The sequence below is a fragment of the Halichoeres trimaculatus genome, unplaced genomic scaffold (genome assembly GCF_033239565.1).
Source record: "Halichoeres trimaculatus isolate MK-OKI-2021-1 unplaced genomic scaffold, fHalTri1.1 fHalTri1_scaffold_15, whole genome shotgun sequence".
Classification (NCBI taxonomy): Eukaryota; Metazoa; Chordata; class Actinopteri; order Labriformes; family Labridae; genus Halichoeres; species Halichoeres trimaculatus.
In genome coordinates, this window is record NW_027437193.1 from 26,424,514 (window position 1) to 26,448,848 (window position 24,335).

The 24,335-nt window shown below is 39.3% G+C and overlaps 2 protein-coding genes across 3 annotated transcripts; both read right to left on the bottom strand.

Moving 5' to 3' along the window:
* Positions 1 to 939: 939 nt before the first annotated feature.
* On the bottom strand, positions 940 to 16,994 carry sirt6 (sirtuin 6). 2 transcript variants are annotated; one of them, XM_074689496.1, is made up of 9 exons: positions 16,832 to 16,994; positions 15,761 to 15,888; positions 13,234 to 13,416; positions 10,841 to 10,900; positions 7,385 to 7,480; positions 7,225 to 7,305; positions 5,281 to 5,404; positions 4,860 to 5,180; positions 940 to 1,170 (listed from the first exon to the last, which is right to left on the bottom strand). In XM_074689496.1, exons 1-8 carry the CDS (start codon positions 16,895 to 16,897, stop codon positions 4,866 to 4,868), a joined length of 1,053 nt encoding a protein of 350 aa, XP_074545597.1. In that variant the 5' UTR covers positions 16,898 to 16,994; the 3' UTR covers positions 940 to 1,170; positions 4,860 to 4,865. The 2 variants fall into 2 exon arrangements, with proteins under 2 accessions (XP_074545597.1, XP_074545596.1); XM_074689495.1 differs by lacking the exon at positions 940 to 1,170 and having other exon boundaries at positions 1,195 to 5,180.
* A 661-nt stretch (positions 16,995 to 17,655) lies between these two features.
* On the bottom strand, positions 17,656 to 24,087 carry LOC141804634 (ubiquitin-conjugating enzyme E2 R1-like). Its single transcript, XM_074689185.1, has 6 exons — positions 23,890 to 24,087; positions 23,274 to 23,486; positions 22,169 to 22,255; positions 21,923 to 22,020; positions 19,529 to 19,663; positions 17,656 to 19,404 (listed from the first exon to the last, which is right to left on the bottom strand). Exons 2-6 carry the CDS (start codon positions 23,457 to 23,459, stop codon positions 19,194 to 19,196), a joined length of 717 nt encoding a protein of 238 aa, XP_074545286.1. The 5' UTR covers positions 23,460 to 23,486; positions 23,890 to 24,087; the 3' UTR covers positions 17,656 to 19,193.
* Positions 24,088 to 24,335: the final 248 nt, after the last annotated feature.

Genomic DNA, 24,335 nt, shown 5'->3' on the forward strand with positions numbered 1-24,335 from the left:
AACGATCATGAGGCAGACCATGGCCTCTGCTCCCCTGCTCACATTTTAATCCCAGAGCCAAACCAGCACCCCTAAGATTTTTTTTCTCTTTTTAGTCCAAAACTAATAAAAGGGGTAAAATCTGCTCTCTGTTGCAGCACTGAAGTCGTTGCTCTATGAGCTGAACCAGCTTGAGATGAGGTCAGCCTTGCAACATAGTTCACTTTCCTGGATCAAGCAGGCCTCAAAGGTTAGGGGAATGTGGCCTGAACTGGAGTATCGGTAGCTTACTATAATAAATCATCCCAGTATCACTTGACCCAGTAACGGCACACAGCACTTCCAAAGAGGTCAGCATACATTCACAGGACAAAATGAGACACTCCGTACCAGGTGATGCATGATTAAAAACAGGACATTGATGTGTAAATTGTGGATTGTGTAACAACCCATTCAAAGAACAGACGATAAATCCCTGCATGTGTTGCTGATGTGTTTGCTGCTCACTCTATATGTGTACTTAAAGGGACAAAGTGGCATAATGACGGAAGCTTATTCAGTATCACACACACAAACAACACATTTGCTGCATAATTCATTCACAAACACCTGTGGCCTATTACTCAGCCATGCAGTGGGACGTACATGTTGTTTGTACACAGAGCCAGAACACTGATCCTGTGTTAAAATGGGGACCCCTCCTCACTGACATCACTGTGCTGGAGAAACTAGGCCTCATGATGCAGAGACATACAATGGACATCTACACACTACAAAAGTGTATTGATATTGATAAACCAAGGCTGATGGTAAACCCAAAGACTTGGTCTGTTGTCTCATATGAAGTGTTTGTGTACATGAGTAACAGGGCTAAAGATGAGTGACAGCTCTCACCATAGAGCGCACACACACACAGAGGGGTGTAAGAACAACATACAGCATTTATTGTCAAAACAGTTTTAAAGATATAAAAAAAACATAAATTGAAGTTTCACTTGGAGTACAGTGCAGGTTTTTTTTTTCCTGAGATAAAATCCTTTTACTGAAAAACAAACTTTGTGAGCATGGTCCTGTCGCCAGTCAGTAGCAAATGCTTCATTGAAGCACAGCAGGTGGAGTTATCCTTAACTGTTTATGTCGCTGAAGGATGAGACATCTTGGGCGGAGAGACGTTGATACTTGAAGAAAACACTGTGTAATTGTTGGATTGAAAAACTTTTGCTTTATTTGATGCAGCAAAATGACCAAAAGTACAGTGTCCTCCAAAAGTATTGGATTAGTGGGGCAAATTCTTTTATTTTTGCTGTAGCCTGGAAACATTTGGGTTTGACACCAAAAAGAAAATACGAGACAAAAGATCAACAGTTCAGCTTTTATTTCCAGGTATTAACATCTGGATCTGATACACAACTTAAAAGATAGCATTATTAGAGGTGTCCCAGTCCGATATTGATATTGGATATTGCACCGATATCAGCAAAAGAACAAGTATCGGTATCGTATCGGAATGCATCTAAAATCTCCGATATAAGCAGTTTCTGTTACCCATTGGTCAATAATAAATGGGTTAGTTTTTCCTGATACCTACTGTTGCTGACTACTGTTCTTTGAATAATATCACTTAATCAAGCCTCTTCTAACATGATAGACATACTACAAAATAAGTAATAAAAGTATGCATGTTTAATGCTCGTATCCGATTAATATCGGTATCGGCCAATACTCAATGCTGCTGTATCGGTATCGTATCGGAAGTGAAAATGTAATATCAAGACATCCCTAAGGATTATTTGTAAAGGAACACCACATTTTGAGGTGAGCAAAAGTATAAGAACAGATAGACTTAAGATAAATTAAAGCGAATAAGACTTAATATTTTGTGGCAAATCCTTTGCTTGCAATAACTGCATCAAGGTCTGGAGTTTGACTTGGCCAATCTAAAACCTTCCACTTCTTGCCCCTGAAGAACTCTTTTGTTGTTTTTGCAGCGTGTTTTGGGTCATTATCTTGTTGCATGATGAATGATCTACCAATCAGTTTGGTTGCATCTTTCTTTAAATTGGCAGACAAATGTTTCTGTAGACTTCCGAGTTCATTTTGCTGCTGTCATCAGGTGTTACATCATCAATGAAGATTAACTAGCACGTCCCAGAAGAAGCCATGCAAGCCCAAGCCATGACACTGCCTCCACCATGTTTTAGAGATGAGCTTGTATGTTTAGGATCATGGGCAGATCCTTTCTTTCTCCAAACCTTGGCCTTTCCATCACTTTGGTAAAGGTTAATCTTCATTTCATCAGTCCATATAACTTTGTCCCAGAAGTTTTGAGGCTCGTCTCTGTACTTTAGGGCAAAATCCAGCCTGGCCTTCCTATTCTTTTTGCTGATGAGTGGTGTGCATCTTCTGGTGTAGTCTCTGTACTGAAGTCTTCTGCAAACAGTAGATGCTGATACCTTCACTCCTGCCCTCTGGATGTTGTTGGTGATGTCACTAACAGGTGTTTTAGTGTATTTTTCTGCAATGTTCACAATGTTTCTGTCATCAACTGCTGTTGTTTTCCTTGGCCTACCTGTTCGACATCTGTTCCTTGGTAGACCAGTGGTTTCTTTCTTCTTCAGGACATACCAAATGGTTGCACTGGCTATAGCCAATGTTTGTCCAATGGCTCTGATGGATTTTCCATCTTCTCTCAGCTTCACAGTTGCTTCTTTTTCATCCACAGACAGCTCTCTGGTTTTCATGTTTGTTACACCTCTTACTATAATTGCAGTCTGCACAGGCAAAACCCAAATTTGTAACTGAACCCTTCAGAATTAAGTGCTATTTCCTGTTTGAATAGTTAGTGTAACAGGAAACACCTGTGCAACAAAACATACCTGTGAGTCACATGTTCCAATACTTTTGCTCACCTAAAAATAATCAAATAATCAAATCTTTTAAGTTGTGTATCAGATCCAGATGTAAATACCTGGAAATGAAAGCTGAACTGTTGAACTCACGCCTCATATTTGTCTTTTGGTGTCAAACCCAAATGTTTCTAGTCTAAAAAAATAAAGGAATTTGCCTCACCGTTCCAATACATTTGGAGGACACCAAGTCTTTCTTTAGGTGTGATCACCACACAACCTGACTCAGACTCAGAGATGCTCACATACAGCTGAGCAAACGCGTCTGTAAAGCCTGGTTCTGAGTTTGGGTGCACTCGGCAACAACAGTACGCTTTTTAAAACTTGTTTTATAACTGTGTGCTTCAGAGGGGTGCAGCACAAAGACATGATGGTGGTCCGGCAAAGTTCAGCGACTCTGAAGCTTTCAGAGGAAGTGATAACCTTGAGTTACTGCTCTGCTCACAGTTTTGTTTTCACTTAACCTTAGCTCACTTTCGAGCTGCACAATATTACAAAAACGAACAATGCCAAATATTTGACCTTCAGACACTAAGTTCTACAGCATGAAAAATGTGTGTGTACATGCCATAGATGTAGTATTTTCATGGACCTAAAAACAAAAAAAAGGAAATTCAGTTATGCAGTGGTGATGGTGCTTAGACCCTCCATTGACAACGGGAAGAGAGAAAACGCACTAAAAACTGGTATCCACACAAGTGCCTGTCTGACTTTGAGTGAGGGTTGTTTATAAGACTGAATATGAGCCACATTCCCATTCAAGACAGAAGACTGTCTTATTTCAAGAAATGAAGACAGAAATGAAGCCTGACTTTCTTTTTAAGCATAAAAAAATCTGCTCAAGAAAAGTTTATTTTGTTGCATTAAAAAATATTTTAAAATATTCAAGAAACTAAACAATTCTTTGTAACCTATTGGCAAATTTGCTTACTTTTTTCACACAACTTTAGTCTAATCACACATAACCACTCAGATTTCAGTTTCTGCTGAGCAGGAGGACCGAGTACAGAGATGGAACCATGTGTGGCCCATGTGTGACCACAATAAGCACTGAGGCCAGCAGGAATACAACCTCTTGAAGCCTGTCTTGCTTAATTCAGGATATCTGTGATGGCAGCAGTGTTACAGCGAAGCACCTGACTCTGCTTTGCTGCAATGGTCTCTATGTGTTCAATGGATGAAGCTTTAAAGGGATGTCAGACCGACTCTTTGTAGTTAATCATGAAAAATGAACAACGGGTGTTGGCTGGATGGGTTTTGGGTCATGTGACTCACACTGCAGATGCTGGGATCCTTTTGCACACGCAAAGGTTGAAAGTTATATGGTTTAGAGCTCGTTTCTGAATGAGAACCACACATGAATAATGTTTTACAGAGTTACCTGGTCTCTGTTTGAACTGTTGTTCTGCAGATTTAAAAATTTAGGGTTCATTTCTATGTTTCAGCAGATCTTGTTTGGGTTTGAAGGTGTAACAGTCTTACATCACCTCTAAACCGACGACATTGAGCTTTGTTTTTGGAGTGTAAGAGCTCTACAGTCTTCTATCAGAAATGAAAAGGAGGCAGGGACAGTGGATCAAGAGGCCAAATCAGTTTACTGATTTGAATACCAATAATAATGTTCCATATCACTCCTCTTTTCATCACTTGTTGAGTTGTTTCGTTTTTTTTTAAGCTGGCTTATGCAAAGAAAGCTTTGGTATGTTGGACCCACTTCGTAGTACACCCCTCTGATCTCACCTCATGGACTGAACAGCTCAGATGATTTAGTGTCATTAAGAGGGTTGACTTCCAAGCCCTTGGTTAAGAAAACCATTTAACATCATCGTGTATTTGTGATCTACATTCAACAAACCTTGTAGAGCACCAGAAACCTCCGGTTTTTCAGCCGTCAGATGAGACGACACCCTCGACAAACTGATAGCTCTCAGGAATCAAGTCTGTGTGGATGGGTTTGTGAGCGTTAAAAAATACCTGATGCTATTTCTCTTCTTTTAACTCTGCGGGAGAGTCTGCTTTTTCCTTCTTTACGGGAACAATCTCCTCTCCAACACTCCCATTGTCTGTTGGTGACGCTGCCTCCCTCTTCCTCTCGTCCTTGATCAGGTGGGGCTTCACCTTTCCCTTTGACGTGACACCAGGTGGTTTGACATCAGAGGTGGTCTCAGAGGCGGCTTTGGAGCTCTCGCAGATGGTCGGACCCTCCCACTTAGGAATTTCCAGCCCTAGCAGCTCCATCACCTGTTTCATTACCTCGTCCACGTAACCATTGATACGCAGGAACGCATGTTTGTCCTGCATGACAGGGAAATGATACAGCCATGAAAAATAATGAACCTGAAAATGCCACATGAGCAGCAATTTGCCTTTGAACCATTTCATGTTTGTGACTCACATGTTTGGTAGGCTGCAGGTTGACAATCACCACTTTCCCCCCTTTGCGCTTGGTGAGGAGCGGAAGGTCTCCGCTGGGTTTTATCTGCATTGAGGTGCCGAGTGTGAGGGCCAAGTCAGCTCGTCTGTGTGTAGATATTGGAGACATATGTCACAGGTAAAGGTCACACGTGTGCTGCTGGTGAACGCCTCCCGCCATCACATCTGAGTCACAGAGCTAGAAAATAATTACGGTCCTTTCTGTTCTCCCAGAGCCCACCGATGCTGATAACTATGGGAGGAAAAAAGACGTCAACCACATTTTTTTCTTCCCTTTCCTGAAATCAGGACTTTACATTTGATCAGGAACAACTGACGCAATCTCTGTGCACCAACTGAATATAAGCACAATAATTAGCTTAGTGAAAAAACATCTAAATACACTGATAAAGAATGTTGTACATAGTAAGAGGTTAAGTTCTCAAAATTGGCTGGTCCATTTGACAAATCCCCAGGTACAGTTCTACTCGTGTGTTATCTCATGAAAAAGACAATGATGTGCGTTTGCTACCTTAAAACTAACACTTGATGACCTCGGAGGACCGACTGTTTGTAAAACAGTTGATCTTTATGGGGATTAGGGGAAAGCAGCTCAATGTGAGAGATGGCTTTTAAGATTTCTACGCTGGCTGATAAGTGTCAGATGTTTTCCAAAAGCAACAACGAGAATGCAAAAGCCATAAAACAACGGAAGTACAGCAGAAGTTAAAGAAAAAAAAGAGAAAAAAAGAAAAAAAAAAAAAAAAAGAAAAAAAGATGACTAACCTCTTTTAACTTCCGTTGTGGCTGTAATTCTGTTGCATTGTGTCTTTTGCATTGGTGTTGTGGCTTTTGCTTAAGTGTTGTAGATTTTGCACACGCATTATGGCTTTTGCATTCGAAATGTGTCTTTTGCATTGGTGTTGTGTCTTTTGCATTTTTGTTGTGGCTTTTGCATTCATGTATTTGCTTTTGCAATCATGTTGTAGCTTCTGCATTTGTGTTGTGGCTTTTGCATTCCTAACTGGCTTTTGCATTCACATTGTGGTTGTGGCTTTTGCTTTGGTGTTTTGGCTATTGCATTTGTGTTGTGGCTTTTGCATTCCTTAGTGGCTTTTGCATTTGTATTGTGGCTTTTGCTTTGGTGTTGTGGCTATTGCATTCACGTTGTGGCTTCTGCATTCACAATTTTACTCTTGCATTGGTGTCGTGTCTATTGCATTTGTGTTGTGGCTTTTGCATTCGTATTTTTGCTCTAGCATTTGCCTTGTGGCTTTTGCATCCATGTATTTGCTTTAGCATTTGTGTTGTAGCTATTGCAAATCGTCTGACACTCACTGGCCACCTTGGATTTCCCTTCTTAGGATCTAAAAAGAAAAAAAGTCAAAGGTTTCATAGAGGATTTTCACAGTCGGGTTAAGAAGGGTTGGAAAACTCCTGGTTAATTTCAGGAAAGTTCCCTCAAAATTTCCATGAGAATTTTTTGCATGGGAATATTGGAAATTTTCAGGGTTTTGTTGCTGTCAACTTTAATGAATTATCGGAAAATTTCTGGGAAAGTTTTGTCACTTTTCTTGTTATCAACTTGAATTAGTTTTTATTTCAAATGTTTGTTGAAACAACATGGTTGAATGCAAATTCAAAGAATTCCAGCACATTTGATCATCAACCACCACTACTTCACTATCCAACAGTATTTCCATCGAGACAACAAGGTAAGTTTGGATGAATGAACACATTTAAGTTAAACAAACAAATGCGCATCAAAATCTGTATCATTTTAGAGGCTAGCTGCAAATTAAATTCATGTTACACTCAGGGAAATTACAGAAAATTCCCTGAAAATGTCATCTAAAAATACAGCAATAGAGGTGTCAGTTTGAGGAAACTCAGGCAGCATCAAACTCAGTGATTCATTCTATCTCACCTGCTGGCATCGTCTGCTTTGTTCAGGTCTCTGTCAGGTAGAGCGTCCTCCCAGTCTAATATAGTGCTGATCAGCTTTCCTCTGTCACACAGTCAAAAGCGATTACTAAAAAACGCTGAATTCTTGTGTTATTCAATAATGTGGTAGAAGTGAGCGTTACCTGCAGGCCCTGAGTCCTCGGGATCTGACCACTTCACAGTAACGCCCTGTTGGTTTCAGCCCCATCACGCCGATCACTTTTTCTCTCACGTACTGCCTAAATAAATCAGAGACAGTATGTTTTCAAAGAGATCAGCTCGGGAGATAAAAATAATGGCATATCAAGTCCCTCAACAAACATGACAGGAGACACAAAACACATCCACATTTTCTCAGTGAACACTTCATGATAAATAAACCAGACACTCTTTGTATCCAGGAAGCCGTGAAATTGCTCTCTAAGGATATCAAAGACTGATGTAGCTAGCTACGGCAACATTATCAAACCTGTCTTCATGTCTCATTTCATAACTCTTTATCCTGAAGGTAATATATGACATGTGACTGGCTGGGCTGGAGAGTGGTGGACGAGTGGTGGACGGGATGTCGTCATCTAATTTCTTATGGACTTTTTTGCACTTTCTATACTCTTTCTTACTTTTGTTTTCTTAAATGCTGCGGTGACTCCTGAATTTCCCCTCGGGGATAAATAAAGTATTTTCTATTCTATTCTATTTTCTATGTGAAGGCCGAGGACATTGTCTCATTGCTGTAGGGCATCTAAGCTCTGCATATCTAAGCTAGTATTTGTATGCTTCTGGCTTTCCTTTAAGTCTTGCAAATGGGGCTAAACAATTAATAGAATTGAAAGCTACATCACAATGTAATGGAATGCAATTTTCAAATCGCAAAGTTTGCAATTAAAATATTTTTTTTTAAAAAGAAAAAATGTTAATTGGAATATAGTTACTTCTACTCATTCTTCCTTAAAACCAGCAAAAGTCATTTTGGATTTTCTCACAAAAAAAATTACATCTCAAGTTAAATCAATCAGTCAATTCTCTTCTGGGGTTTTCGTAGTTAAAGATATGTCATTCATATCAATTATTAAACCAGTTTATCTCATTTCATCATTGCATGTAGGTCTAGCCTACAGGAAACACTTGTTTAAATGTTGACTGTATCTTTTGTCGTGTTGGTCATACTATAATATGATTTATTGCTTGGGTTGAGAGAATAATGCAGAAGATAACCTCCCCCCTCCCAAAAACCCCCACATGCTTAATCCATAGACTGTAAAAAAAAAACATGGAAGTCATCTTGGCTCCAAGTGAGGTCTCCACAAAAGCTGCTCCCCCTGGTGGCTGGCTGCAGTATAGGTTTAAAAAAAAAAAAGCTTTCCAGTCATTCCAGATGGGCTGTGGTCAAACGTTAAAAAATGATTACTCCTCGTAGAAATGTTTGTCACGTCTGATTGTTGTGGTGATTTGATGATATCATTTGGCTGTCTTCTATTCAAGTCCACTTTTTTCTGAAAAGTTTTGTTTTCATTAGTTGTACGAGGTCAAAAACAAGGTTTTACGTAACGTTTAACGATGATTGACAGATATCGTTCTTGTGTATTTTTTTCGGGGACTGTAAAATATGTCAGGAGGTAGAGTCAAGAAGTGATTAGACTCTTGATAGACAAAAAAAAAATATTATTTTTGTCACCCAGCTCCACTCAGATTCTCCCAGAATCCCTCATCGTCTCTACTGCGCAGACTCTGGCTGCAAACTGCTACAATGGTGGCGCCTGTTACGGGGTATTTTGGCTTCAAAACCGTACAATGATAAATGGCGGAGCCACACTGTCTACTCTATAAACAGTCTATGGCTTAATCACAATCACAATATTGGTCCAGAAAAATAGCTAGGGCTGGGTATTGCTAAGAACCTCACGATTTGATTCGATTTCAATTCATTAGGTTGCAATTCGATTCGATTCGATATTGATTTGAATGCTTCGATTATCAATTTTTATGCCCCATGTGAACATATGTGGTATGTCACCTCACCTTTTGAAGCAAAAACAACTCAAACATCAGACTTTGAAGCTGAAGGATCTGGCTTTTGCTACTGCTTTGGCTGCCATTTTTTGTTGTTGTTTGGTCTCTCATGGCCCTCGTCCAAACAACACGCATACTCCTCCCATTTGACAGGAGATGAATTGATTCAGAGGATTTGCTGAATCTATATTGAATTGGGCAAGGAAATATTTTGATGCATTGATTCATCAATATTTTTACCCACCCCTAAAAATCACAGTTGGATTATTTTCCAAAATAATTCAGCCCTACTGGCAAATCAAGCTTTTCCTTGTTGCCAACTCATTGAAATCTGGTTTTGCACAACAAGTCACTCTGCATAGAGCCAGCATGGTGGGAGAATCTCTGGGATAACCCTTTTGAGCTTCAGGGGCCTGTACTACGAAGCTGGATTAAGTCATCCAGGATAACTCTGCGACAACTTGCTGAACTTCACCGGATCTCCGTTATCCAGATCTGCTGTACTACGAAGCTCGTTATCAACTCGATCAGTGAATCCAGCTGGGATCTGTGCGCGCATTTTCAATGGACACTGGAAAAAGGAGCAGCCTACTTTACAGCAGAGGAGCAGCAAATAATCCTGCAAAAATAAGAGGAGTACCGCAGTATTATCCAGGCCAGGAGCACGACTGCGGCCGCGAGAAGCTGCAGGGATTGCTGGCAAAAAATCGCCGACTCTGTGAATGTGTAAATTTCCAAAATGCTGATATTAATAGACCTATCTCATCATGTGACGACACGGGCAGTCAGGTCCTTATTCATTCATGTTGTCAGTCAGTGTGTGTGTGATCAGCATCATATCCGACATCATAATTAGAAAGAGTCCACTCTCCTACAAATCCCAAGGAAAACGCTCATTATAGGCAGTTCGTATTGCAGATGCAATAGCAGTGGGGAAAAAAGGACGTGGGAGCAAATAAAAATAAATATAAAAACATCCTTCAAAGTGGTCAGTATGAAAGATTCCATTAGCACACATTTCTCCTTTTCCCTGACAATGTCTCAGTTATGATGATTAAGATATTGTTTATTCACAGCCCATAAGAAAAAATGTTGGTCCAAAAAGACAGGGGGCGGTCCTGCGCCAGAGGACTTCACTCCGGCTGAGCAAATTGGTGACTATGCGGTCTTTCATGCTCGCCCGAGAGAACCGATTGGTAGTCTGTCACACCCCGTGAGCTCTTATCCTGGACCAGGTTTGGCATTCAGCATCAGTTACTGGGGCAACGTGTCTGGATAAAAAGAGATCCACATTCGTAGTACGGAAAACCCGAAACTTATCCTGGAAGTTATCTCTGTAAGAGCTAATCCAGCTTCGTAGTACAGGCCCCTGGTGACATCACATCTGCATTAACTGCATAAACATTGCAACCAATGCCCGAAAGCTCAAACTCAGTGTGTGTTGAACCCATGACTGAATGATCTGTGGAGTTTCAGCCTTCTTATTTTTATTTTCAAACTGGTGTAGCTAGAGACAGCAGCTTGTACAAACTGAAACATATTTCAAAAAGTGGGTGTTTGTTGCTTGTGTGTACAGTGCTGATACATACCTGCCACACTTCTCACACTCCTCCACAAACATGTTCCCATGAAGTTCTGATAACAAGTCCCTGTTGGAAAAAGAGGCAGTAAAAAAAGCAAAATGATATCACCGATGAAACTGCTTACACAAAAGAATCTTCAAGATGATTCACACAATGTTTTCCCCCTAAAGTGTGAAGTGCATGTATTCTCTGCACAGCCTAACTTCTCCTCTCAATGAGAACATCACATCCCCTCCTCACTTAGTCATTCCCTCCTCTCACGTTGCTTAGAGCACAGGGTGTCCTAAAACTGGCATATCTTCAAAGCTGCACCGCTGATTTTTCTCTGCATCTCTCAGTGCCTCGGTGCACACCTGAAAGTGCTTTGCTTAGGTTTCACAGCTGCAACATGCTTGTACCCATACCACAGTTCCAATTATTTGTTCTCCCAGCAGCAGCAGACAGTGGCTTTCAGAAGAAAACAAATAAGCTCTACTCAATCGAACACATGTAACCTGATCAGTGAAAACAACACGAACTGAGTGACTGGTTGGTAAACACAGCGTTTAAAGGTGCTGTGCTGTGGAGGTGCTCTGCAGCAAAGGAGACAGAGATATTTCCCTGAGGAGTCCTTGCAGAACAAACCAAGAGCTTATAGAGGAGGACTACTGAGCTTCAATTCATCAGGCAGACATCAAACAGGAGGATTGTAAAAGGATACTGGTGTTGCTCTGTGTCTTCTAGGTGTATAAATAATCAAGATTTGTGTCTAAAAGCTGCAATGATTAGCCCATTAATTGATTAATGATTGATTGATTAGTCAGCTTGTTGGTGTTTTCTTATTCTCTTCAAACTGTGAAGAAAAATTAAAAGAAAACATGTTCTGGAGATGTACTCTGACGTGTGTGTGTGTGTGAGGTGGTTGATGGGTAAATGAGATGTTTGTTAGATATCTGTTGGCCAAATGGTTGAATATGAATAAACAGCAAAGTTACTTAAATGAAAATAATTCTTGCTTCTAGTCTTGAAGGGTTGTATTCAGTAGGGATGGGTACCTTTCACATTTGAAACAATACGGTACTGATGCCCGATACCTGGCAATTGGTCCCGGTACGCAACAGTACCACTTTTCGGTACTTTTTAGTGTTTATGTGGTAAAAAAAAATATATATGTTTTTTAATAATAAAATATTTCATTTTTCAATTTAATATAATTATTCTACAATATATAACCTCGCAATGGTGTGTTCATGTCCAGCAAGGAAAAGCACCTACTCTTTCACTCCCTCACAGTCACAAAGATGCATTTAGGTACCTAAATGTGCTACCTTTTGGTTTTACGTGAATCGGTACCCTGTACTTTTGACAGAATTCGGTCGGTACCTATGAAAGTACCTAATTCGGTACCCATCCCTAGTATTCAGACCTTGTTTCGCAAATAACTGTTAGGAGCGCTAACAGAGAAAGAGTGCACAGATACAACTTTTCAAGTCCAGATACTGATACCACTGCAAGTGGCAACCTCCAGTCTAAAAATATGAGGCAATGCAGAGGATTTAAAATCCGCAACTTTTTACTGGATACAACGTACCGAGGTAAGGTATATCAGTCCAGTTACATAGCACTACGGTTTGAAATTTGACATCAAGCAAACATAGCAGACAGCTATATGTAGTGCTATCGGCAGCCTCGTGCTCCAACGTATCTGTAAGCTTACATGACAACAAGTAAACACTGTCAGTTTGTAAGTAGTTTAGTAGCTGTTTATATTGAGAGCAGCTGGCAGTTTGGTGCTCTAAGACATGTCTGTAATGTGTGACATCAGTAAATCCTGGTTATGTCCTACCAGTCATCTACCAAACAGAGCTAACGTAACCTCACTCTTCATTTTTCATTCATTTATAGACTCTCAAGTTTGAACAGACCACTGCAGAACAACTGCTGACTGTGGGTTGGAATCAACATTAGCACAAACAATTTAGCTCCTGTGTTAGCCTTTAGCTCATGCTCTATCACCCTCCTATTTATCTTTCTTCTGCTCTTCTGTCCATTGTATGTATTACAACTAGGCTCCATCACTACAAAATTAATCACAGAAACCATTTTCAGCAGAGAAAAACACAGATCTCTGTGTTTTATCTATTCTCACTACTTAAGTTCGTCAGCCAGCGTGGTGTTGTCATAGAGACCTACACGTGCCGTAAATCAATCCAGTCCAACTTGACCCGATCAGGAAGCTAAGAAGTAGCAATTTAAAACAATCTGTAACCCGTAATATTGTTGCTGATAATCTCATTATAAAGTGTGGATTATGATCAGGTATATATCTAGAAGGGAGACTTTTTCAAGATCACCTTCAAACTCCTCACAGCCCCTTTAATCACAGCGTCATGCAGTCACAGAGTGCAGGGTTGAGTTACCTGGGGAAACCTGATCGTACATGTAGGCCGTCCACGTTCTGGCTGATGAGATACTTGAGGTACCCGGCCCTCTGCAGTCCCAGGAGAGCCAAGTGAGTCAGGCTGGGTCTGGCATCCTCAAATGTGGTGTCAAAGTGAGGTGACTCACCCTTTTGTTCTAATGTCCAAACACCCTTTGGACCCCTGGTTGAGAACAGAGTGAGAAAGACCGTTATTGTTGAGAGTGGACTGGAGGTATTAAATTCTAAAATCTGGTGTTGTAATTTGTTTTAATTATTAAGTTTTTACTCTTGGATGATAAGATTTCTGCAAAATTGATGACATATTCTGAATAGAGAGCAGACTTAAAACATGAAAGATCAACATGATAAAAAAAATCCTCATGAGAGTTTGGTATAAACATAGACAGTCTAATTAGAGGGGCATTTTCAAACTAACATGCTTAAACTCAGTGATTCAGCCCGGGGTTGAGTCTTTCCAAATCTCTTTAATCAACCAGCTGTCGAACACCCTGTCAGCTCCCAAGCTGCTTCAAAAATACACAACTTATCTTTATTCATCAGATGAGGGAGCCCATCTTGTGAATCAGACTTGGCAGTTTCCTTTCTTGCTTTCAGCTTAAACTTTAACATCCCCATCCTCCAGCATCATAAGAAATCACCAGCCAAGGGTAAGACAACTTCAGAGACATGCCGGCATCTGTGACGAGGCCTGCACGCCAGTTCTTGCACAACAAATCACCAAGAGAAAGATGCTGCAGGGGCTGGGAGCAGCAGCGGAGCTGTGGAGGTGGTTAATTCGCATGCTGTGTGTCATCATGGGTGTGAGCTTATGTATACGCCTGGAAGCAGTGGGATTAACATGTGTGTTAGTGGGTCTTGTGTGAATATAGAACCTTGGCTTTAATGATATTTACATCCAAGGTTGACTCAACATGATCGACAGGCAGGCCGATCAAATATTAATTAGTCAGGTCTCGGTGACTCGCGTCTCAGGGTTTGTGGTGTTTATACTTACACACATATCACACACACAGTCATGTTCAACTGCTGATCAGTGACAATGCAAGAGGAATTTACTCTCAGTATAACATGGAAGCTAAGTTTAATAACTAAATATTTAGGGTGAGTATCATCATCATTTTAGAGACACTGACGTCAACAATGTTACCAGAAGAAAACAAACAAAAATCATCAAAAATCAACCCATTAATTTTACTTTGCAAAGGCTAAGCTATAAGGGTAGAAAATGTGTGTGAATATATCACAAGGATGAAGATGTGACAATGTATAAGCAAGTACCACCCTCATCTGCTCGTTCAGCGGTACTACATGAAAAAACCAGGATGAAAAATCTGGAGTTCAACAATATATTGAATCCAGAATTTCTTCTTGGTGGCTTTCCCAGGTCACTTTGCTTCAATTCAATTAAAAAACTTCACTAATCTGTGTTGATGCATTTGCATGAAGCAGCTTGTACATAGTATAAATTTGACAGTGACAAATGGTCAATAATTAATTCCCATTGAAAATCTTATGTTTAACCTAAAATAAATTCTGGTATCTAATCAACTGATCAATATACACTCACCACCCACTCTATTAGGTTCAACCTGTTCAACTGCTAGTTAACACAAATATCTAATCAGCCAGTCACATGGCAGTAACTTGATGCATTGTATGGGGGGGCTGCCCATCCCCCTAACACAGGCAGCCGCACCCTGAAAATCGTGTTAATTTCATTTTTCATATTATCGCGCCAGATCACAGCAGAAGTGTTTTAGAGTTACCTTTCTCTTATATCAGGTCTTTATCTTTTTTTTTTTATCATCTTTTGATAATCTACCAGACTATATTGCCTTAGGTTTATTATATAATTTACATGATAGAGTGCCTTTTGTACATTGTCATATTCACATTTTTTCCATACTCTTTCGCGCATGACAAAGTTCCGCCTTAGGGAGTTCAGAAACACACAAACACATGCGCAGATTACCTAATGAAAAATACTTTGAAAATGAACTCAAACAATACTTCAATACAGTAACAACATCATAGAACAACAAATCCATAAAAATATCAGACTTGTTTATCAAATACTTAAACTTCCTTGAGAAAATATAAAATTTACAACTATTTATTATTTAATTTCATCCTCCTCTGCTCATAATATGGATGAATATGGTTTGTGACCCCATATATATGTTAAAAATAATGCCTTTAAATGACTCCCTGTGTTTACACTGTAATCTGAAAAAGTTGATGTTTGCATTTTGTGTTATTTCCGATGATCACCTACAGTTAAGACTCTGTATAACCTCATTGTGTTGGAAAAATAATAATTAAAAAAAATGTGCGCATTACACACTGACAGGGTAGCAAGAAAGCTGGGAAAACCACCACAAGAATTATCTACTAAAGCTCTCCTTCGCTTGCAGCCCTTAAACTGAGTCAGTGGTGATAACATAGACAATGAGAAAAGGAAGAGATGTGTGACTGCCACTGTAGTGGCTTCGTTTATGTCTCACCTGAAGTCAGGGATGCCAGTTGAGGTGCTGATTCCAGCTCCAGAATGGACAACCAAGTACTGGGATTCCTTTATCAGCTGAGCAAGGGTCTCTACCTTTGCTTTAAGCTCTTCAGGACTATCAAATTTCTGGCATAAAACAGAAAACACAACATTCAAAATGCATGAATAGAACGCACACTGTTAGCATGACAAGTGTCCCAGGAAAATCTAAAAACTCCAGGGGGTAGCGTTGAAAGCAAAGAAAATGATCCACTGCAACTCTAATAAACTTTACAAAAATAATAACTTGTGTGTTGCAATTCCTTAAAATCCCCTTCAAAACAGCCCTTCCGCAACACAGTTTTTATTGAACTTGACCAAGCACCTCATGTTTCTTTAAAGCTGGATCTTGAAAAGGCCTGTGTAGTGGCACTGTGAACTTTCTTCTTTTCTGCTCATTTCCTGTTCATATTCAACTCATGATTCTCAAGTTACTCAGCTGAGCTTTAATTTAGTGTTTCACAGGTTCAGAGTCAAAATGAAGAAGTCGATCCCAAAGCTTTAGCACAAAGACCAGCAACATAAGAATCTCATTTTGACAAAGGCTGAAAGTAAGTATGTGATGAATCCTTGTACATCTGGAATTCAACACTCACAGTAAAATCAAACATTGTAAATACTGAAATGCTAAACATATTAACCTTTTGGAGTTCCCATTATCATTACAAGTTCAACATGATATGATAACAGTATAAAACGCAAACTAAAGATATTGAGGAAAGGAGCAATACTACATAGGCGTATTGTTCCTATTGTACGCACCTATTGGGAAAAGAAACTCTGATGTAAAAACTGCGAAAAGATCTCCCATTAACAAAGACTCCACATGTAACTTCGCATGTAACTACGACATACAAAAAAAGGTTTAACTGACTTTTCTGGGGTACATTTTTTTCTTTATTTATATTTTGTATTATATATTCTTGCAGCTTTTCTAAAACGTTTCCCACCATCACTGATGAGCAGCACCACCGGCTAACCTGCTAGTAGTTGTTGAGAAGCTAACGATCAAACAGCAGCTAATGTTTACCTCAGGAAGCCCACAGACACCTTTATCGGCATACGGCGACAATCCAGCAGCATAGTTCACAGACATGATTGTTGTTGGAGTTGTGGCGTCTTCTTTGTTCTTGCTTGTGAAGATGTTTCTCTGAGAAAAACTGTCTCTGCTCCTCGGTGGTTTCAATGTTTCGGTGACGTCATCTCAAAGCGACGAGCTGTGCTTGTTTTGTTTTTTGTTCGCTTGATTCCGCCCCCCTGTGTGGTCAAAGGTGGATAGGTTGATGATATAAATATTTCTTCAAGCAAGAATCTGTCTTTCGTTGTTCGTAATTTTGAGGGTTTAATTTAAAGTGGAAACACTCAGCCACTGACACAGTTATTAACTGTCTTACTTCCCTGTTGGACTATTAACAATGCTGTTTATTACTGTTATCAAATTAATTTTAAGAAGTGGAGCCATAACATTAAAAAAAAAATTGCCACATGTGAACGTTGATGTCTTTTATATGTTATCAGTGGTTTCCCAGTACCGGTGGTGCAATCAAACAAGACCAAAAGCAAAACAAATGGTCATATAAAAAAAGACAGACAGAAGAAAAAAGTAGTAAACATTAAAAAGAAGCACTATTTTCAGTATTCTAACATTAAGTTTTGGGATATCCAAACCCAAAGTGCCATTTTTTTTTTTAGGTCTAAATGAATACTTTTGAGAATGCTGAAATAAAAAAAACTGTATAGTTCTCTATAAGTTTTTTCTACCTCCTAATTTTTATAGCATGTGTTTTAAGTTCTACCTTTAATTACCAAAAAGGTAAGAACATATATCAGAGTACTTCCTTCAAGCACAGCTAGTCTTTTTCCCAATAAATCTTTATTTTTTCCTTTTTAAATAGCCAGAAATTAAAAAGTAAAAAGACAGGTGAAGAGAACAAAACGGTGATCATCCATACAGCTACATGTGCATATCAGTTATGGTTCCTGTTAAAGCTAAGAGAGGGAAATAGCTGTTTGTCTAGATTGTTGACATATGTAATTCATTATCCTGAGAAATTCAGTATGAAGTCCCAATTTCTGTAACGGAAACAATCAATATTGCTGATGTATACACAAAAGTGGACACACATGCACTCCAAAAACCACATTGAAACCCTTCAAATCCCCTTTGACAAAAGATGTTACCATTACCTCTGACAGACACTTTTTCTACAGAAGCTCCTGGGCAACTCAAACCTAATAATCTCATCACATAAATCATTCTCAAGCAAGAATGCAGGCATAATGTCAAACCAACAAAAGAGACTAAAATAAAAAAAGCTGCAAGAGAGCAAACAAAGTCAAGGTTACAACAGAAAATCATAAAATGTTTTGGGCTTTCTTTTACAAAACCTCAGGTCTTTGGCTCCATCAGGACTCTCTGAGAGAAACCTGAGGAGAATACGATCCATAACAAGTTTTGCCTTCACCCCCACTCTCCTGAAAAACGTCCTCATTCTACATGACTCTTAAATCTGAGCTACTTCAAATAACACAACCCCACACTCAAAAATACAGAGAAACACATCCAACAGTAACCAGAAAAAACACAGCAAAGATCAATTTCATGTTACCGGAAAAAATGTTCACACAAGGATTAATCCCCCTGACTCAACATGTCAGGAGTTCCTCCAGATAAAAAGTTCTCTGGGATCGATGATCACAGAAGTCTCTTTTAACCAGATCATGAAGAAGGAAAAGAGTCCATCAGTAAAAGAGACGAAAAGCTTCCGATGACGTTCTGGCATGCACAAGAACTTGGAAAACATTGTCCCGTGAAATTGTGTCCAAATGAAGCAACACAGGAAATGTCTGATTCAACCCATTCAACCCATCCCGTATCAACACAAACAGGCTGTAAGAAGTCCTCAAGCTGTTGTTGGTCGCAAAGACCAACTTCTTGTGAGCAAAACAGTTACAATTAGGGAACAAAAAGGTTATGAATAGGGCACTGAGCTTAGGTCGGAAGTGTTGCACCAGTGCAAATGTTGTTATTGTTAGCAGTGGTATTAACCTCACAACACCACAGAGTATTCTGGGGAATGAAAACTGAGAGTTGAAGTCATATTTTCAAAGTAAGATTTTGGGTGGTGATGAAACATGTTTGGAGAACTGGACAAACTAGAGACTTTGTGCTGGTGCAAATGTTACCAGATCTGACTCTCCTGCAACGGTGCATCGATTTCTGAATCAGAACAAAAGCCTTTGAAGACTGAAGGAAAAAAACGCCTCTTTCATGAGTTAAGAACTGGGAAAGCCTGAAATCGTTCTCTGATGTCAACCTTGCATTTCTGGACTCCCAGAAGAAAAAGGGTAGCATTACTTCAGTTAGGTTAGGGAATGCCGTTAAAAGCATGTCATGATTCCTCGTTGCCAGAGTCGTCCTCATCGTAGCAGCAGTCACCGTCCCCGTCCTCCACATCATCATCATCATAGTAATAGTCATAGAAGAGGTCGGAGCCTTCATCAGGGGCTGGGGCACGTGTGCGGACGCAGTACTCTGCCAGTGTAGTGGGCACCTTTACCCCGTCACGCTCAGCTTCAGCCTTGGTGGCTAAAACCTGTTTCCTGGTTTAAAAGAGTAAACATGGTGAATAAAGACCCTCACTTCATCAAAGAGGCTTCACATATCTTGGATCTTCTCCTCCACATAATGCTCAGTTACTAAAGACAGGAAGCTGAGGCTGTTTACCTGATGATCTCTACGTATTCTCGGTCCTTGCCCTTGCTGTCTCTCCATTTGCGGTACATGACTGAGGCATCAACATTGGCAGGAGAGAAGGTGTTGGGTTCATTCAGCAATGAGATAACACTCAGCAGAATGGTCCTAAAAACACAAAGTTAAGTTAAAATGACTAAATTCCTTTTCCTGGGATTTCTATCCTTCTTTTTCATTCAAAGCCACCTAAGTTTTTCTTTTTAAAGGAATGTACCACCTAGTTTCTGTGTCACTTCTCAGGTCAGTTCCTCAATGAAGGAGCCAAGATGACAAGCATCTCCTGTTGACAGGTACCTCATACAACTGCATCAAAATATATCTCTTACATGGTTTGAAATATGTGAGTGATTCTATAATTAGGGGTACATTTTATGTCCGTGGGATAAACTTATCGATTTTACTAAGTGTTGATTTCAAGCAATAACCAATTTTACAGTGGGACATTTGGGTGATATTACCATTTATTTAATGCATAAAGTGAACAGGTTCTATTATTTATTTAGCTAAAAATACAAATCACGTTCTGGAATTTGCAGTTTTTGTGCAGTCCAATTGCTCAAATATTAAGTTTGCTTTTCAAAATCAACACTAGATTACATGTTTATGAAAATTTTTTTTAGTGTTATTTGTTCAAAATAATCATTAAAACATGACAAAGGTGTTTTAACAAATATTTTAATAATTTATATGGATTAAGTAATCCATTTTTTGTGTGTGAGAAATCAGCATCAACCGTGTTACCCATTTAAAAAAGGCCTATAAAATCATCAGTGGTTTGCTCCAAAGTCACATAACTTTGATCAATTGAAGTCACATCCTTGTTGGTGGGAACCATGAATAAAGTGTTGCATATTTTAATTCCTCCTCAACAATATTTCATCAAAATGATTGTCTGTACATGGGGCGCATCAATTGTTCCTCAACTGTGCTACCAACATTTTCTAGTGGTCTTACTGTGAATGTTTAAAAAAAAGAACTGTTCAGAAAATGAGCAGAAATATGAGGTGATGGAGGTCAGGTGGTGTCATGTTCAAAGTCTGCAGTTAGCACAAGGGCCAAAAAATGGAGAAAATGTCAGTTGTGTCACCGGTCACAAAAACTAATGTTGTAGAGACAGGTTTGTCCCGTCAAACATGTTACCATGTGTTGTCAACCATGTTCCATGTGATTTTTTTTGCCATAATTCTTTTAAATTTGGCTAAAATGTGATAAAAATGATGAGGGACATTTCTATGGGGTGCAGTCTTGTACTTTGCTCAAAATCTTTTTGGTACTTAAATGTTTTAAAATTCCTTAGAGCTTAAGCTTGCCAACTAATGAATTAGGTACATTCTGGGTGTATCATTTGCAATCAGATTGACGATGAAACAAAAAAAGACCATAATTTTTTTCACTTTTTTGTATACCTGAAATGTTCCTCTATTTATAGAATCATTCATGTGATTAGAGCAACACAATTATTCTATTTTTTTAGACTTGTTTCCATGCAAAAAAGTGATTCTGAAAAAGCCATTCCTGGATTTAAGATAAGATTTAAAAGCTGGAACAGGGGTAGAGGACTGAATACTGACTGGCAGACTATTCCAAAGCTCAGATGCCTGTCATCAAATGATACTCTTTGGCTTTGGCTTTGAGCTGGGCTCTGGCAAAGCCAAAAAGGCCAAACATGGAATTTTTTTTGGACAACAAAGGCCTCAAAGCTGACTGAGGTACTCAGTGAGCTTGGTCATGTAAAGCCTTGTGAGTCATGATTACAATTTTGGGGAAAAAAAAAAGTTTGTTTAAGTAACCAGAGCAAAAGGCTAAAACTGGGGCTGCAACTGTTAGCAGCTATATCTCTGACACTTAGACAGGTAAACATGATTTTACAAGAAACCAAAAGAGAGGAAAGAAGAGCATAAATAAATTGTTACGAATTACACTGTAACAATATTTTGAAGAAAGAGAAAACCTAACGATTGGTTCTACAGTTTTAATTTCTTAGTCACATGCTAAAACTTTTTGGGAACAATAATTACCACTTTGTTTTTGTTTTTCCTTTATTATCATTGATGACAGTGATCCCAGACTGTCCCTTAGTAGCACTCATTAGTTTATAGTTTTTGGCCGTGGAATTCCTTGATATAATACTTTTGTTGTTTTAGACAGAATGGTTTTCTGGAACTACTCTCTTATTTGTTTAAAGGAAGACGCTTGTACTTTGTATACCAAGTGGTTATACATAAACAGTGTGCTGGTGTACAAATATTGTACTTCAAATCAACAGACACCTTATAAAAGGTCAAAAACAGATTATGTAACACAAGCACAAGCTTATCAGTCAATAAGTGGAGACAAATGAAGAGAGAAATGAGAGAAGGTGCCAACCGGACGTTCTGCGTAGGATTCCATCTCTCTGAGGGAAGCTCTCCACTCTGTGGGTCATCCACTGGAGGGTGCAGTATAGAGATACAAACATCTCCATTCTAACGACAGAGAACAGCACACAGACTCTGTTAGCATGGCATAAATAACACACCCACTAAAACCCCTATTGGAGCAAACACTGTGGTTAGAGCACAAAAAGTTGCTAAATTCATGTTATTTGAACAGAGACAGGATATGAGACTTCACCTCGTAGATGTTTGGGTGCCACATCTTGGTAAGGAACCGGAAGGCAGGTGGGGAGTACGGGTAGTCTATAGGGAACTTGATCCGAGCCTGGGTTAAAAGAACACATCTTAACATGTGGCTGTGCAGTTAATACACAAAGAATCACTGTATGGCATACTGTAATTTAATTTGGAGTGTATTATTAATTATTAATTATGTAACTGCTCTTGCAGCTCCATTTTAGATTTTTTGCTGATGTGATGTTATTTTCACAGTATATCAAAATATCTGCATTGTTTTCAGCAAAGTGCAGGGAATTAAAAGTTACAACCCTTGTGGTAGTATTATGCTATCTGGCCAGTATTAAATATAATGACCCATAGGTAGATGCATTTACAGAGAAAAACATTTTTGAAAATATACATAATTTAATATACAGTCGTTTTTGTTATAGAATAACAAAAATGACTAATTTAACTAAGCGTACACATAAAAGATTATATCTTGTAGTAATTTAGAAGTTTCATTTCGAGCACCATTCAGGTTATTTAAATTGACAGCTTCAGGTTACATCAGGTTCAGGCTTCAGGATGCATCCCAATATCAGATCATGCAGTTTAATTGTTGAATATCTAATAATTATAAAGGTTTTTTTTATCATGCTTTATCAGTGTTTACATGAATACACACAGAAGGTTTCTTCATATAGTGACTCTGTATGGTGACAACCTGTAACAGGCAGGCAACTTGTTATTGTTTCCACCACATGAATAAATGACAATCAGAACCAGTTAGGGGTCTTAAGTAAGGTGGACGATCTCTGTTTTACAGATCATCCTGAATATCATTTGGTCACCAGGTTTGTAAGTTAAAACTTGTGTCGGGTGTTTTTGGCTCCATAATTGGTTAAAATGATACTTGTCACATGAGCTATAGGCTAACTCTTCATTCTTGTATTTATAAATGTTTCGCTGAATTAGTGTTTCCATTGATAATATAAAACATGATGACATGTGTTTGTGTGTGTATTTTCATAACCTGCGAAGACAAAGAGTATTTTCCACTAGTATGAACAATAAAGTCGTTTTTAATCCGAAAAAAAAAACATTTTCACTTCTGTTCTTACCTTAAAATAGCCCCCCTCATAGTGAGTGTTTGGGGGTCCGAAAATGGCCACTTCCCAATTGTACATGTCAGCCTCGTCCACCAGTGTTATTTTGAATCCCTCGACAGGCTGCTCCTGAAGGCTCTTCATCTCCAACATGAGTGCTTTCTGTGAACTGGCTACATGAGAGGAGTCGTGTTGCGCCATCCTGAACCTCGAAGCCTTCAAGATTATCTGGGGTCGAGAGCGGACGGTTTTGTTTACCTGAACTCTGCGAAATTAACCTCACTAACCAAGCCGAGCAACCTCCTGAAAAACAACTTGAGTGTTTCCGACGTTCAGAGACAATGAAACAGGCCAAACCTGCCGGGCTGCGCACAAGCCAAACAAAGGTTGTGTTGCTTTGTCCCTAAATCAGAAGAATTATTTCCCAATGTCAAAACTTAGAAATTGGTTAATTGACAAAAACATTGTGACTGAAAAGCGCTTCGGGCTTTCGTTGATCTACCTGGCAGGACAGGCTCGGATATAAGCCGTAAATCTATTGGTAGCTGCTGGCTAATGTAAACTAGCTAACAAGCTCTACCTTAACCGACCAGCTAAAGCCGTGCTTACCGCGGTGCGAATGGTTACCTACCCCTGCGAGGTCCAGGAAACAATAGAAAACACAACTATTTGTCTAACACACAAGAAAAAGAAACTCTAATGATACAAAACGGGAACACAGTTGTTATTGCCCTGACAGAGGACTGGATAAAGAAGAATGTTGCTGAAAGCAGCCCCCTCTCCCCTCAGCAGGAGCACTATCGACTTGAGTCATCTGGCAGTTGTAGTCCAATTTCATCCGTCAATACAACACCCAACCTTAGAAACAGGAAAGATCCGGTTTAAAATAATAAAAACTGTTATTTTATATCAATAAAATTCAACCACCAGAGGTTGTTTTAGATTGGAGGCATCTTTATTGAACTGCATGTTCACACAGTATTTCAGAGAACTACATTAGCTCTGTGGGTTTCGTGACGTCACGAACATACGAACGTTGTTTGTGTTTCTGAGAATCAGCTCTGACCTATTTTCACT

Excerpts from the sequence above, each read along its gene's own strand:
- LOC141804634 (XM_074689185.1), bottom strand. The coding sequence starts at position 23,459 with ATGGCGCAACACGACTCCTCTCATGTAGCCAGTTCACAGAAAGCACTC. Across the intron at positions 22,256-23,273 it reads ATGAGGGGGGCTATTTTAAG|GCTCGGATCAAGTTCCCTAT; the intron begins GTAAGAACAGAA and ends CTTTTAACCCAG. Across the intron at positions 22,021-22,168 it reads GGCACCCAAACATCTACGAG|AATGGAGATGTTTGTATCTC; the intron begins GTGAAGTCTCAT and ends CTCTGTCGTTAG.
- sirt6 (XM_074689496.1), bottom strand. The coding sequence starts at position 16,897 with ATGTCTGTGAACTATGCTGCTGGATTGTCGCCGTATGCCGATAAAGGT. Across the intron at positions 7,481-10,840 it reads GAGTGTGAGAAGTGTGGCAG|GCAGTACGTGAGAGAAAAAG; the intron begins GTATGTATCAGC and ends TGATTTATTTAG. Across the intron at positions 7,306-7,384 it reads CGAGGACTCAGGGCCTGCAG|AGGAAAGCTGATCAGCACTA; the intron begins GTAACGCTCACT and ends ACTGTGTGACAG.